This window comes from Erithacus rubecula (genome assembly GCF_903797595.1).
Source record: "Erithacus rubecula genome assembly, chromosome: 6".
NCBI lineage: Eukaryota > Metazoa > Chordata > Aves > Passeriformes > Muscicapidae > Erithacus > Erithacus rubecula.
This window is the reverse complement of record NC_136688.1, coordinates 38,744,597-38,760,584: the sequence shown is the minus strand read 5'-3', so window position 1 is coordinate 38,760,584 and position 15,988 is coordinate 38,744,597. Positions and strand designations below refer to the sequence as shown.

The 15,988-nt window shown below is 40.0% G+C and overlaps 1 protein-coding gene across 2 annotated transcripts in view; it reads right to left on the bottom strand.

Annotated features, from left to right (window-relative positions):
* TTLL5 (tubulin tyrosine ligase like 5) overlaps nucleotides 1–15,988 on the bottom strand; it is a 117,517-nt gene that overhangs the window by 19,169 nt on the left and 82,360 nt on the right. For both annotated transcript variants that reach the window (XM_079309549.1, XM_079309548.1), the window contains exon 31: nucleotides 5,455–5,626. In XM_079309549.1, coding sequence (XP_079165675.1) covers nucleotides 5,455–5,626 — 172 coding nt within the window. The remainder of the gene's footprint in view (nucleotides 1–5,454; nucleotides 5,627–15,988) is intronic.

The following is a 15,988-nucleotide window of genomic DNA, read 5'->3' as shown; positions in this document are numbered from 1 at the left end:
GTCTTCCAGGCAAGGATGGAGAGACTGGAATCTGACAAGGACCACGGCTTCTGGATTCAGCTACAAAGCATCCCAGCTCTGCCCTGCTGGGAACTCCATGGGGACAGGACAGGAAACCAGGAGAAACTTCTGTGCAAATAAAGAGGACAGCTGGGGAGAGCACAGCCTGAACACACAAAGGAAGGGTTGGGAAGTTTTCAGCATGTCCAAAACATAGGAGACAGACCTTATCACTCAGGATTCTGAAGACTAAGTGTCTAGGGAGAAGCCTAGACAAACCCTGACAGATGCAGTCCTGAAGCAGGTAGCACCCTACAGCTACTGCTGCTTCAAGAGAAAAACTTTCAATTACAGTTCCCAGGCTGGCAGATTTAACTTGATGTTGAGGAGACATTTGCTACCCTAACAAGTCTCTAGGGCTACAAATCTGAAAAGTACTAAAAAAGCTGAAAGACGTTTTAGCTAAAATTTCTACAAATTATTAGTGAGTTAATTATTGTGCAAAATTTTCTGGGGAGGGGAAACAGCATTAATTCTGTCTTGCCCATTAAGAAAATTAGCACTGACAGAGAAAGTGTTTTTCCCTACATCACAAACTGAAGCAATATCTCCTTGCTTCAACACCTACAACAACATCATACACAAAGTATTGCCTGTACCAAAAAAAAAGAAGAAAAATTTTAATTAGAAAATCTCAATGTGTACACCTTGTCAGTAGGATAATGAACATCTAAGAGTATTGGTCAGTAGCAGCTAAGTTTGGGCTGTTAGTGATTGAAAACAGAAAAGTAGTGTAGTACTTTGAAGAAAAGCAGATATATTAATGATCTTCAAAAACAGAAAGAATGTTCCTGGCACTTACCATCCTTGTATCTAACACCCATCCCTAGCACAGAAATGGAACAAATGTTGCAAGCAAAAACATGTTCATTGTGTGACCAGAGGAGGTAATGAAGCTCATTTCCTGTGAATCTTTCTTACACTATCTAATACAAAGCATACCCCAAGTTTTGCCTCCCTTCATGGGTCTGGGTATTCTTGTGTTGATTTTGTGCTGTCTAATTAGGAGTGGTCTCATACTACAGCCTTTGCCTTAGTGGGAACAGTAGTTGAACCCCCTTCCCAGATATATGGCTCTTAATTTTAATGAAATTTGTATGAAACATAGTTGTGAGATTTCTATCCCACAGTCATTCACATTCAGTTGGATCATCAAATCTGAAAAAGATGAGACTCAGCAGTGTTTGAAAACGGACAGACAGATGCATAAACACATGTATTGCATAAAGATGTGTGCAGCTAGTTCCAAATCCCTGGCACTGTAAACTGAGATGTTTTTAAGCAATAAACAATAACATAGTTTGAAGTTTAAAAAAAAAAAAAAAGAGAAAAAAATCTAACCCAACAAAACACAACCACCACTTTTAGAGAAGCAATTGTGTTTTAGATAAAATCACAAGAATACAGAGAATTAATAAGCTTGGGAGACCTTTCCACTCATATAAATTGTTTAGTAGAAATTGTTTTGAATATATACTAATGCATTCAGTTAAATCAGTTTGGATACATTGATTGGTTGAATTGAAAATTCACAAACTGGAGATAAAGAGCAGGCTCAAAATGTACTAGTAACTACCACAGTGTTAAACTGCACTATGAAGAGTATTTTGGGGTCTTAAGGAAGAAAAAGCTCATGGTATGCACAGACTGTCCTTTACCAAATTTATCAAATGTCCTCTTTGGTAAATTCTTCAGAGCAAGAAAAAATATACTCTATTCAGCTGATTTGGTACCTTCTGTTTTATTTCTCTTGGTACTGCTAGCTCTCTGGGGCAAGGATTGGGCTGTATCATTGTATTGGAAAGACGTTAATACATCTGGGCGTTACCATAATTCTAATAATAGTGACAGGATCAGAAACATGGGGACAAAAATTCAGCTGGTATAAATCAGCTCAGACTACTGCTTTCAGAATGGTTGTTCTGTTTTACTTACACTGAGACTTTGACTCATCAGTATCACAAGACTCAAATAGGAAAAATGGCAGTTAGCACATTTAGTGGGAAAACAATCTGAGGGAGAAAGCTGCAAAACAAGAATGAACAAGAAACTGAAGGAAAAGAGATACTGCAAATCTGACAGCAGTTCCCTATATAACAGTTTAGAAAACAGTTTAGTGAAATTTGAGGCTGAATTCAAAGACATCCTGTATCCTCAGGCAGCAATAATATAGTTCTAGGAATATTATTCACAGTACTCAGCATTTCCAGTCAAATCTAAATAAATGGCAAGGATGTCAGAAGAGAATCACAAATATTAAAAGAGAAAAATTTGCTGAACTTCATAAAGTGAGGAATATTTCAGGGGACATACAATTTTCAAATGACTGAGAGGAGAATTATTTAAGATTAATTTAGCCTAATCTTCTACAGCATAAAATCTACTTAAACTTGTGCTTGAAAATGTGATCACATAACTGCCCACACAACTCATTAACATGATTCATGTCTTATTTAACATGGGCCTTTTTGATGTAAGCAGGACTGATGGGGATCGTTCCACCATACAATTGTACTTCCCATGTTTTAATTTAGCTTTTTTCCCATGTGAAATGTTTGGCATAAAATTTTAAACCCAGTAGATGCTAGGCTAAGCAGACAGAACATAGCCACACAAAGAAGGAACCTCCCTAACAGCTAATGGCATCTTTCCAGTACAGGAAACAATTAGAGAATAAACAATGATGGTATATTAACTGTCTTGCCAACTGCAGCAGTGATAATAACATCTAGGTCATAACATGTCACATGAAGTCTTTTTTAAACATTAAAAATACTGCTGTAAGCCTGTTTTTGTTGTCTTTTGGTTTGATTTTGTAATTCTTGTTCCTTGATTTTACTGATATCAGATTTCAGCTTTTTGTCTCTGCTTTCAAATTCTTCCCCTTTATATTTTTGTTCACTTTTCTCAAGGTCCGTACTATGTTCCTGGCTCTTATCACTCCACCTATTTGCTTGTTAGATTCTCACCCAGTCAGTTTGGTGTTTTTCTTTTTGTCCAAGTAATCAAGTACCTATTCTGGCATCAAAGGTCTATTTCTACCATACTACACTGTGTGAACTAGCTTCTGCATACAATGAGTGAAAACTGTTGGTTATTATTCCTCTTCCTCCACCCACACAGTATTTGATACTCCACAGATTGTTAAATGCCTGGAGAAATCATCATCATTCTTATGTGTCTGGAAAGTGCTCAACCTAGAGTGGGTGCTGCAACAAAGTACACAAGAAACCTTCATGTTAACACACATTGTGAGATAAATCTACTGCACGGTAGATGGAGGGATTCTTACGATACAAATACTTGACTAGAAAAGCCCATGCTTTCCAGTGCATCCATCTCATCTCCAACATACTGAGCTGGTTAATGTACAGGACAAAAATTTGCTATGCTATTAATCATGGTGCTCATTTACCTGATCACATATATATAGTCATACATGTAGCTAGTCCCTTTGCCAGAGACAGAAGGAAAGACTGACATCTAGTCATGTTACATGGCCACGCACTCAGGGTGTACATGAATTAGTAGATGTACATCAGCTATTGACAAATGGCTAGTCTGCCTTCTAACCATAACAAGAACTTGAATAATCAGATTAAATAGTCTCAGAGATATCCTGCCTGCATTCTCCAAAGTAGAGAGATGATGACACTCTTTCAAGCCATAGGCCTTCAGTCTTGGGGATATATTTCTTCTGCTGTGGGGAGACTGACAAATTTGAATGTAGCAGGCAAAAGAACAAAGCATGGAGTAGATCTCAATACATGGGAAGGAAGAGAAACAAAACAGCAGACAATGGGAGATAGGTAGCATAGGTGACATTGACAAGCAAATGTGGTAAAGCCACACAGGATAGGATGAGCTACATGAACTGTAGCTAAAAAGGGAGGACAAATGAGGGCCAGCATGAAAGGGTGGTGCAGAAGTCAAAGAAGTGAGTGGGAAGATGTAGGTCAGAGAATGCATAAGCTGCAGAAAAGAGAAGCAGTTCTTAGAAATGCCAAGTTAAAGGTTTGAAGTCTGGAAAGTTAACTAACAGAAGGAAGAGGTAAGTGATAGAAAGCTAGAGAGGGTGCAGGGGAAGACAAGGGTAGTGCCATGAGTGGCATCAGAGGATTGATGCAACTGTGATTGGAAGAGGAGAGATGGCTGGCCTCATACAATGTCTTACACAGGAAGTGTCCAAGAGACAATCATTTTATTAAGATGACATTTTATTCATGACAGAAAGTTTGAAAGCCCCCCTGTTCAGCAAGAATTTTTCTTCATTAACACCAAAATCAGTGCAGCCTGACTCTTGCAGCATGGCAATAGCCTCAATACAGCAACTCCAAAATGCTTGGCTCGGAAGGAGAAAGGAGGGAGAAAAAGGAGGGGGGTGTTGTGGGGGTGAGAGGAGGTTTAACAAAGAATCATTTTAACAGAAACTCCTGAGTAATGGCTCTGCCCCAGGCCAAGAATAACATCAGCTCAATGTCAGCAGTTAGAAGAGGGCTCAGCCAAGCCCCTCAGCATGGCCAGCTCCAGCCTCCTCACAGGCACAAGCCAGTTTATGGTCCTTTCCTGAGCCCTAAGTAGCCACATATGCCCACCCAGAGGACAGAGATGAAAGGAAAACCTCCTGTGTGGAGCAGGAGTGAGAAGACTGTAGGTGAGAGAAGTTGAGGATGCAAACTACATGGCTAAGTAAGGGCCTTAAAAGAAGGAGAGCAAGAAGCAAAAAGCAGAAGGGCCTCTCCTTCAAGATGTTCCTAGAAAAGGATGAGGGTGATTTGCCTATAACCTGTTCTCAAAGACCCTGACTAATGACTCACCTGCTCCACAGGAGGGAGAGTGGGTGTCCAGACCTCCATGTGTTAGGTTTGCTCATGGGAGTCCAGTCATGCCAGACTGCTCCAAGCAGCTCTTTGCTACTGGAGACCAAGCTGTTTTGAATGAAGGTTTGTTCACCCAAAGGCTTCCTTCCTTTTAGCAGGGAAGCATTTTGAACATCACTCAGAATACATCTCTCTCTCCATAACAACAAAGTAAGATAACAAGTCTATCAATTAAGTCACTATGACCTCAAAAGATTCTCCCAGCAGAATGGAAATACTATTCCATACACAGTGGTCCACCTCTGGCATCTAGAAGTCATTCACAATATTAATATTACAAGCTCTTTTCCATGTTTCCTCTAGCTCTTAAGATGCCAATGGAATGGAAGAAGCTATTGGGAACCACAGTATCAAAATACCATCAAAATCACTGCAGGTAATATCGGTTTTGTTGCAACTGACTTTAAGAGCTACTTCCTTCACAAAACCTCCACCATATATCTCTGGTTTTGTTCTGCACATCTAAGACTCATTCAGCACTGCTACATCCCAAGCAGGAATTTTTTTTAGTTACCTGTTGCCGTGCTTGGTTTTGTTCCAACAGCTGTCTTGACTGAAGTTTCTGCTGCTGAAGTTGCTGCACAGCAAACTGAAGCTGATAGCTGGGATGTGCCAGAGGACCCCGTGTCACCTTGTAGAGACTGTTCTCCATCTCTCCTTCCATGGCAAAATGATTCTCTGGAGCCCTGAGGAAAGCAGAGCCATCACATTTTCACCACTCTGCATATAAGGACTCCTGCCTACAAGGCACTGCTGCTTCCAAAAAGTCTCTTAATATTTAGACAGGTAGGAATTTGTATTAAGAGACTTTAGCAAGCACAACACCTGCTAGAGGTGTCATGTGCCAACTGCTTCCTGCTAAGCACTTTCTTGAATATAGACTGGGACTTATATTGCTAGACATTCTCTTGAGGAGAAAAAAGGATAGGAGAATAAAAACTCTAAACTGGAATATTTCTGTGGCTGATTAGCATTGAAGACAAGCAGAATAGCAGCAGGAAAAAAGCTGATTCCCATCACTAATGATATAATTATTTATTTGGATTTGTAGAGGCTTTAATACAGTAACACAGGGCTTACACTAAACACATACATGCTGCAGTGACAACAGAATAGAAACAGACACACAGTACAACATCCAGAGAGGATAAAGGATTGGCTGGGTGAGGTTGGAAACTAGAATACATACTGACTCCATACAGTTACAACCCAAAGGCCTGGGGGGAACGAGACAGACTCGTTTCTTTCATCCTCAGAGAAATGCAAGCTTTTCTCAGAGGATAAAAAGGCTTCCTGCAAAGAGACAGGAGCTCTTACAGCCCAGGCTTACATGGTAGGAGTTCAGCTGTGGCCTGCAACATGATAAGTACCAACAGGAGCTCACTAGCTTGCTTTGAAGTTTGTAAGCCTTGGAGAGAAGGCAGCACCAACACACTTCTACACAAGGCTGAGGGGCTTTGCAGAGAGCAGGTGGCAGATAGACAGGACCACGAGGTGCCCTGCAGAGGCTACAAAGGCCCAGCAATTCACACATTCTGTGCCCAGGCAACAGATGTTGTATGACCCACTGAATCCTGACACTATGGCTAATATAACCTTCAGCCCCAATGCCTGAGCTTCCCAAGTGTCTGTTGATCTCTGACATGCTTCTCTCAGTCACTCCTTCCAAATACTTCCTTTGGCTTCCCAGGGCAGACTTCCCTTTATTTCCTATCTACATCACACATCATACATAACTGGGATGTAAAAGATGATTGGTGTCTTTCATGCCATGATTTGGAGTATAGGTCACAATTTTGGCAAGGGAGTTAACTGCAATCTCCTTGCTTCAGGAACCCACCAGAACTTATAACCTTGATTCTTTAAATATATCACAGCTTGCCTTGAACGTGTTGCTCCTTCCTCCAAAAGCTTTGTCATTGCAAACCCTCAAAATATTCAGAAATCAGAGAATTCACTCAAGCACTCTTTAAGCTATTCACTCAAGTTATATTACTAATTCTAGAAGCTAAGATCTGTTCCAACTCCTCCCATACCCACCTCCAGTTCAGAACCTGGAATACATTAAATTCATCATTTGATCCAAAAGAATGCTTATGAAGCTGAGGATTGAGTGATTACTTCTAAAATGTAACCAGTCAAGACAAAATGGAAGAGACAAAACTGATATAAACAAAAACTCCACTAAAACTGGACCTGCCAATAGCCAGATTTTGTGCCACAGAGATAATGTGCAATGACTGCAGGCTGCTGTACTTTGTGGGCCACTATCTAAATGGCAACATTTTAGTAACATTTCCCTGTTTCTCATTTCTTTTTCTTTTTTTTTTTTTTTTTGAGATATTTAGCAAAGGATTAACTGTTATGGAATTACAAATACTTAAGTCTGACCTTTTAAAAAGTACTAAGATTGCTGCCTTTCTCCGGCCTTTGTCCAATTCAATGAACTCTCAAATTCTCTCCCCGAGTTTCTAACTTGCTTTAATTCACTTTTTCAGTTTCAACCAATATACTGGACATAACATTGCCCAGGTAAACTTGGGTTAAGTTACCCAGGAAAGCACTGTTGAAACTAGATTATTAAACCTTTAGGAAGAACTAAATTTAAAAATACCAAACAAAATCACAAAACTTTGGCTAAGATTTTCTTCCAGCACAGCCTTGTACACAACTCCCTGCAGTTCCAATACCTTCCCCCTCCACAACACAGCAAAACAAACTTGCTTATATTCTAGACACTATATTGAAAACCCTGTTGCTTGCCTAAGTAGATTTTTATCCTCATGGCCTGCAGAATCCTTCTGGATTGAGTATGTTTCTGTTGGCTTCTACGAGTTTCCTTTATTTACTGACAGAAATCAAAGTAAATGCATTATTCTGCATTTATGCATTATGTAGCAAAACATAACTTCAACCTTCTAGAATATAAACATACAATACTTGACAACAGAAATCCCATGTATTTGCCAGTCTTGGGGTCACTTTCATAAAGAAATATGTCATCTGCAGTTTTGTAAAGTCCCCACACCCCATGTTATCAAGTGCTGATATTACATCTATGGCAATGTTTGCCCTGGTACAGAACAGGCTTAGGATCTGAGACTCAATACACTGCTGCCAGAAACATGCTCCAGCTCTTAGCCTATTTGCCATGCTCATGGGATTGTGTCACAGAGCATATCCTATTGTCAGTCTCTGCCTGTTGGATGATTGAAAGAATGACAACACTTTTGCACCCTGAAGCAGAAATTAGTTCTACCTAAGGAAATTACAACAGGTTCAGTACCATAAAGAAGGCTGCAAAATAGCTGTAGAGGACCTCACAAATTTAATGGGTATTAAAGAGTTCACTTGTTAGGAAGACTGTATAAATACCCCAAACTCAATTAATAACTTTCTCAAAACCTACAGTGTTTTAGGCAAAGCCAAAAATAACCACAAAAAGCCTCCCCACACCTAATGGAAGAGAGGATTGTAAAGTCAGTACTCACAGACCTCCCTGTTTTCAATTCAGGATTATTGCCTGAACACTAATGATTGAATATTCATTTCTTCTCATGTATAGACAACAGATTTAGGCACAGATGCACACGCATGCAAATGGGAAAAAGAAATTCCTGCTTATGCCACCAAAAAAGATTTGGTTTCATTCTGTCAGCCAGGCTGGTTGTGAGCAATCTTCTCACAGCTTGCTCAGAATTATTTACGAGTTGCTTAGTTTAGACACCTGGCCAGGATTCAGGCCTTCACTATGCACAGGAAATCTCAGCCTTTGGCATTATGGCCCATCCTTTGTAAGCAAGATTCTGTCCTTCCAGCGGCTCTTCAGGCTGCTCAGTGCTTTTGGCAAGAAACCCACTGTGTTCCTTTCTTTCAACTGCAGTTTTCACAAAGGCTGGGCCAGAATTCTCTCTTCCAAATCACTGACAGCATAAAACCTCTCTGCTGCAGTTTTTGTACCATGGAAGATACAGGTTTGCTTGTGAGACCATTTGTAACAAATCAGCATGCAATTATGATTGGGATCCAGTCCAAAAGGACTAGAATACCATAGATAAATCTGCAGGTTTTCTGGTTCCCAACTACCTTTCTACTCAAGTTCCCTTTTCCAATTCATTAGCTCTTTTCTGATGTAAGCAACCTTTATGCAATCAGCTACTTACACCTGTACTAGAAACTAATGTCAGTCTGCTAAAATACTAAATATTAATAAAATGTTAATGCATTTTTCATTGATTACAGAAAAAACAAGTCTCTATGAAACCCAGTCTCCATAGATGGCTTCTGTTTCCATTTCAAAACAATTTGAAGGGAATTCCAAGGACTGCAGCTGTAGACAAGACCAGACCCCAGAACACAAGTCACTGAGGATCTCATAGTTACAAAGAACTATAGGACAAACAGCAAGTCTGTACTAAAAGAATGACATGTCAGGCTTACATTTATATTTTAACTGAAGCCTTCTTCCAATGGCACAGCTGGGCACTTACTTGATAGCAATTCCTCAGTGGCAGGCAACAATAACCAATTCATGAAGTACACTAGTGCTCTCCATATATCACTCACTAAGCAGGCAGTTTAGAAATACATGAAAAGTGTCTACATCCCATTGAAAGGCAGTGCAAACTAGGCTCAAATTATTGTGTAAATGAAGTTTCAGCATTCATGAAGAATATTCCTCTGCTTAACCCTGCTTAGTTTGTGAGAACTGATAGGAATCACAGCAGAAATCAGTATGTTTGGAGGTCTAGCAAACTGAGAAAATAATTATTTTCCTACCAAACAGGGAAACAAGCTAACAATGAAGTACTTTGCATCCTTCCCTGTAAAGGATGAAGCTAAGGAGGAAAAAGAGCCATTGCTGGCAATAAGGGAACCCAGTGCATTTATAATGAGTGTTCCCACCTTGCCATAGAATGTAAGACAATCTTGGGCAGCAGTTTCTTTCCCACAGGGCATTCAGATGGTGTGACAAGTCTAGGAAGTTTTCAGTACAAATCCTTGGTGAGCACCAGCTGCTAGAAAGTAGTTGGCATAGTAACTAATGATTTTGTGTAGTGTGGCAGCTCCCAGCATCCTGCTGACTTATGTTCAGGCACTCAGAAAAACACAGAACATTTTCTTTGGCATACTATGTGCTTCTTCCATCCCTAACAATAGGTCCTAGATTGGGGCTGGCTACAGAGCAATGATAAACAGAGTGGGATGAAGCCCAGGACGCTGGGGTCCTGGCTGGGATGCAGGAGTTTTGGGCCTCTCACTTGCCTTGAGGCCTTTCTTTGTCTTTCCTCCTCTTTCCTTCCCCTCAGCTTCAAAAGCAATAAATTAAAAACTGAAAAACAGAGCAACAAGTCTTTGAGAATGGTTCGCTCCTGGCCTCTGCTGTTATCAGTCTATGAAAGAGTGACTTCAGTGTAGTTTATTCAGCAAGAGGCTACATTTTAGCAAGGACTGTAGCTCTGATTGCTGGAACACACAAGCCTCTAAAAACCTCCTGCTTTGCAACATAGCATAAGCTGTGCTACAAAGGTAAAGAAAAAACAGTTTCAGAAACACCAAAATGTTTTGTTTGCTCCTGAATATTCCTAAAAGAGCTAAGCCTGGGATTTTAGAGATCTGAGGTACTTGGAGCTGTCCAGAACACACCATGGTACAGGTACTTGGAAACAGGGAAAGGGCAGGAAGCAGGTGGCCTGTATAAAATGAGGATGCCATCACCTGACCTGCAATCTACTTTTGTACTCTTCAAGAGAAGCTAAGGAAAAGCTCTTAAAATTAATGAGCAGTTTGTTAAGGCTGCATTGGCACAATAAACTTCCAGAACTGCATTTTTGGGTTCAAATCCAGTTCAACGTGAAAAGTACAGTCTCCCATGGTAGAGGTGGTATAGAAATGCAGGAAAGTTTCTGTCACAGACCATCAATCAAACTTTCCTCCATTATTGATGAGCACCATGAAATAGTTTCAGCCTCAGTTCTTGAGCTCCCCCTTTTCCCTGCAGCTAAAGCTACTTTTACCTACAAAGGTAGGGGCTCTTACCATCAGTATATTTGTATCACAAAAAACCAGAAGATGTATAATATCCATGTGCAAAACCTTAGGACTGATTTGATTTAGGCAAAAAACATGAAAAGTTTTGTGCTTCTAGCTACAATTTTTAAATCCATTCACAGATTAACCCTAAGAACTACTAGAGGCACAATTCAAGCATTTCATAACATTTTAATGTGCATAATATCTAGCAAATGTCAGGAGTCCCCTCTGCTATTCTCATAATTCCCTCTTTCAGCTGAGAGAACTGTTATAAGAATTTTACTCAGGAACAAATATATGAGCAAAAGCATTCAGCTGATCTCCTTGTGGTGCAGGACCTGTAGGAGTCCATGTGTCACACTCATCTGCACAAGTCCACAACCAGGTATGCATTCAGCACCAAGAAATTAACTCAACATTCCCAATTAAACTTAAAATTTCACTGTTCTATTATATGACATTTCTCTTATTTCAGGACTAAACCTTCACTTCTAGAACTATGCCTCCTCTGAGCTCAGCCAGCCTTGGCACACTTAACACTCTTCTTTTTCCTCAACTCAGTCCCTTCTGGCCTTGATTGCACATTGCTTTTCTGTGAACTTTTTCCACTTTATTATTCCAGATGTGCATACACAATAGCTATACAAGGAAAGCCCAATGCCTTCCTGCTCCTTCACTTTTTCTCCAACTACTATCATAGTCCACAGGCTTCCTTCTATTCTGGTATATGTAGCTGGATAATTTATTTCCTGCACCCCAGCTTCTGAAAATCATTCTTGTTGTTTTCTTGTCATTGATAAACCTGGGTTTTGGAATGTAAGTATTTTCTTACAACAAAGGCAATGCAGATCAGGAATTGCCTTTTACATCCTAGGTCTCCATATACAGGCAAGGTCATGAGTGCTAAGTGTCTAATCTACGCTAGAAATGAAGTGCACCAAAACAGCCTTCTGACAGTCTAGGAGAGGAAGGGCAGAATGAGATTATGGAGCACTGGAAAACCTCTTCAGGAAAGGCCTAACCTATCTCAGATACTCCTGGATTTAGCTGGCACTATCAATGAGAGGCACTAAACGTGTCAGTCTCAGCAAATCAAATTAAATATTTACCCTTCAGTGGAGATAATTTTTGTTGGGCCCCTAGTAGCATCCTTGGCTTCATGCCCGTTGCAAAATACTGTCAGTCTCTCTGACCTGGGGAATATTTGGTAGGTAAAGAAACAACTTTTTTTTTTTTTTTTTTCTCTTTACACATGGCAGCTCAGAGATTCACTAGCAGAAAGACTGAACCAAGAAGATAACCAGCAGCCAACTGACTGCAAAGTTCAGTGTCTTCATCCTATTTGTGGCTCACCAGATCACTGGAAAGGCAATGAAGGTAACTGAGCATATCTCCTCCAAGTGATCTAGACTAACAAAATCATACAGCCTTTCTACCCTCAATTAGTGCAAACACAGGGTTGAGCTTTACTGAGTGGAAGGCTCTTCTGGCTTCATGTTTCTCGCACATATTTCCACACCTGCAAACACAGAGTCTGCAAAAATATTTTAACAGCAACACATATATACAGTAATACTAAAACAGAAACCTGGTTACCATTTTGCTGTCACAGGGAAGTTTTGGGGAGGATTACCTGCTTGACTCTGACATGCAACTGCCTGAACTGTGTTGGATGGTCCCACACACCCTACCCTCAAGTTTTAAAGAATTCATTAAGGAAGTTCAAACAGAGCAGGGTGGACCCAATTAATTAAACTCATTGTACTTTCTGGATCTGTTTTTTTTAAGGTAAATCATTCAGACTAAGAACATGTGTTAAGTGCCATCTTAAATTTGATTACTTATCCTAGACCAGGCAGAGTTTCTGGTGTGAATATACACACTTCACAGAATCAAGGTACCAGAAAATTAGATGCAGTATTGTACCACTTATAGATGAGAAAGGTAATCCTCACTGAGGAGGTTCCACTGTAAAAGCCTAGCATGAATCAAGTGGACCAACTTCATGAACATGAGTCATAATTACATTCTTCTACTTTTTCTCTTCCACTGTTGACAAGTTTATTGAAAATCAAACTGAAAAAAAACTTATAGGCTCTATTTCTAGACATAAAGCCTTTTTTAGTGCTTTATGCAAGCAGATTTTGCTTTTTACTGGTGGATAGCAGCAGCAGCACACAAGGATGAAAACAGTAAATGGGCACTGTTATCTGTCTAGAATATGCTTTTGACTGAGTCTGTAATTAAAGTCACTAATCTCCCCTGAAAACCCATACTCCTTACTTCTCTCTAGAGAGGCAGGGGTTAAGTCAGGACCACTAAATTAGCCCTGCACCCTGTAATGCCTTTGAAAAGCCGCTCATAGAGTTTACAGGGAAAGAGTGAGACTCTAGCTGCTGTCCCAGCCAACATTTGGTTCCTATTACAGTGAATAAATCTCCCCCTCCTCCTTTTCTTTTCTTACCCCCTTTTTATATTAAAAGTCCATCAAACACATTTTTTCCCTTTCATATTTTCCATTAAGCTTCCTCCTGCATAAGCTTTCCTGGAACATGGTGCTCTTTGCTATATGTGCTCAATCAGCAGCTGCAAGATCCCAATGAGTAAGAAAACAGGGAATGCAGAAAGCAGCTCAGGCTCCTCTTTAAATCCCAAGAGGCAAGTGAAAAGTTCCAATTGGGCTAAACTGGTGAAATCTAGAGCACTTGAGAAGAAAAAAACAAACAAATAAAAACAAGGCTGTTGAGTTTTGCAGGGTTAGGATTAATGAGATGGGGGAAGAGTACTCAAAGCCCTGTCCCTATCCAGAGCTACAGCCCTTGTCACCATCAGCATCCCAAAAAACATAGCACAGGTTGGTCTTACACTAGAGGACCTTAACAACTCCTTAGAGTTGTGCTGTCCAGATCTCATACCACTTGAGGCCCAAACAAAATTTAGTGCTATATGACCAAGTAGTAAAGACATCTCTCTAAACTTTACTTTGGCTATTTTGCTGTCTAAATATTAAATATCTAGTACACTGGAACCTCTAAAGAGCATATCAAGCCCCTGGGTTCCACAATATTTGCACTAAAATTAATAAAGTAACTAACTTGGCTTGACATCCAGTACAACTATCACCTCATTATGTGGTAGATGAAGACTCTCTTAATGAGAGTCTCTCAGAGAAGATTTGATAAATCTGGCAGCTTAGATGGTCTGTCTATGGGGACAAAGGAGCTGAAGCATACAGTTGCCTGACATCACGATTATACATTTCAAGATTTATAGCCAGATAAGAGAACTTCACAAAAGAAGCAAAATCTCTACCTTTATAATCTACATACCTAAAGGGAAGGCTAGAATTTGCACTTCCTGAGCAAACATCTACAAATTCACTTAATCAGGGATTGTGGCAAGTGTCACTGAAAGTCAGCTGGCCACAGTTATATTAGAAAAAATGTTCCAGGTAAAAGAGGTAGAGACCCAGTAAGATGCATCTGCTGTGCTACCATTCAGTAACACAACTGAAGCTGTATAATAGCAAGCTGCTGAAATAAAGTAAAAGAAGACAAAAAAAAATACATAATAAGAACAGAGTCTTCTCTGTTCTTTGTCACTTCTCTGAGTATTTGCTGTGAGGCTGGAGGCTTGTGGTTAATAGTCTCTTGTTTGACCAATTCTCCAAGCACTGAGACAAGGGCAAAGTAAAGGTCCTAAAAAGACCTCTACCCTTAAACAACTGAATTTTATCAACTTACATCCAATGTAATGAAGCTGAGTTAATTTCCCAATAAAAAGATAGACTTGCACAGTCCTCTAAGCCTGACAATGCATGCTGGCCAAAGTGGTGCCTCTAGCATTTTGATCTGCCCTATGTTAGAAGCTCAGATTCTGTATGTATACATAGTTTCTGCTTTCCTAGTCCCTCAAGTGGATTTCCATAAGGTAACGAGGTATAACACAAAATTGACTGTACCCAGGAGTGATCCCACCTGTTAACTATTTTTTTTCTCCTCATGTTCCCTCTGCAGCTTGTTTATGCTGGAGCTAAGGGAGAATTCTTTTACCTCCACCTCCTGTGCAAAGATCAATTCACCTGCTGTGGCTCCCTGAACATGTAGCAATGGACTAGGGGAAGAAGTGACTGTCTGTGACAGCACACACTTCCTAAAGTCTGTAACAAAGTAGTCATGTAAAATATAATCAGGGGATGTTGGTGGAATAAGCTCAAATACACAGTGAGAGTCCAGCACGGGTTGTTACCTATGGAAGAAGCTAGGCAGTGACTGTATATGCTGCACAGGTGATACCATCCTCTCCCACACATTGCAGGAAATTTAAAAATATAAGCAAAGAGAGTTTTGTTTCTTATACAAAGACCACAGATTGATACTATCATGTTATAGACTTTCAGCCTCCAAAGAGCAGCATGGCACACTGACACCAAGGCAACACCAGGGGTGTGGTGCTTGTTGTTTTACAACTTTTGTGGTTTTTTTTGGGTTTTTTTTTGGTTTTTTTTTTAATCACTGCAGGCCCCATTGATGGCCACAAAACACTGTATTTGTATTGTAAAAAGTAAGTGTTATTTTTCTCCACTCGACTTCCTTAGAGGTAATGGAAGACACTTTATAAAAGTGCTTATTATTTCAACCAAGATAGCACGAATTCCTAGCAATAATTTTCTCAGGCTAAAAATGACAGAAGTTTTCCAGGTCTGTAGCATTCCTCCTAAGAATCCTCAGAGACACCCCCCACTTGGGGGAAACTACTCTTCAGAAAAGAGCAAATACAATGTGTTTTGTTGAGAGCTAAAATGTAACCTAAGAAAAAACTTCAGAACAGAATGGCAGGTTCAATTTTGATTTAGGTGTTAGTGATTTTTAATATGGGAAGAGAAAAAAATTTAGAAATTCTATAGCTAACACTAAAACAAAGAAAAAAGAACTAATAGAAGCATTTCCCTCACAAAAATTTCTATGCATCTGTCCCCCTTTATTGCCTGGGTGATGACATACCAGAATTGTATC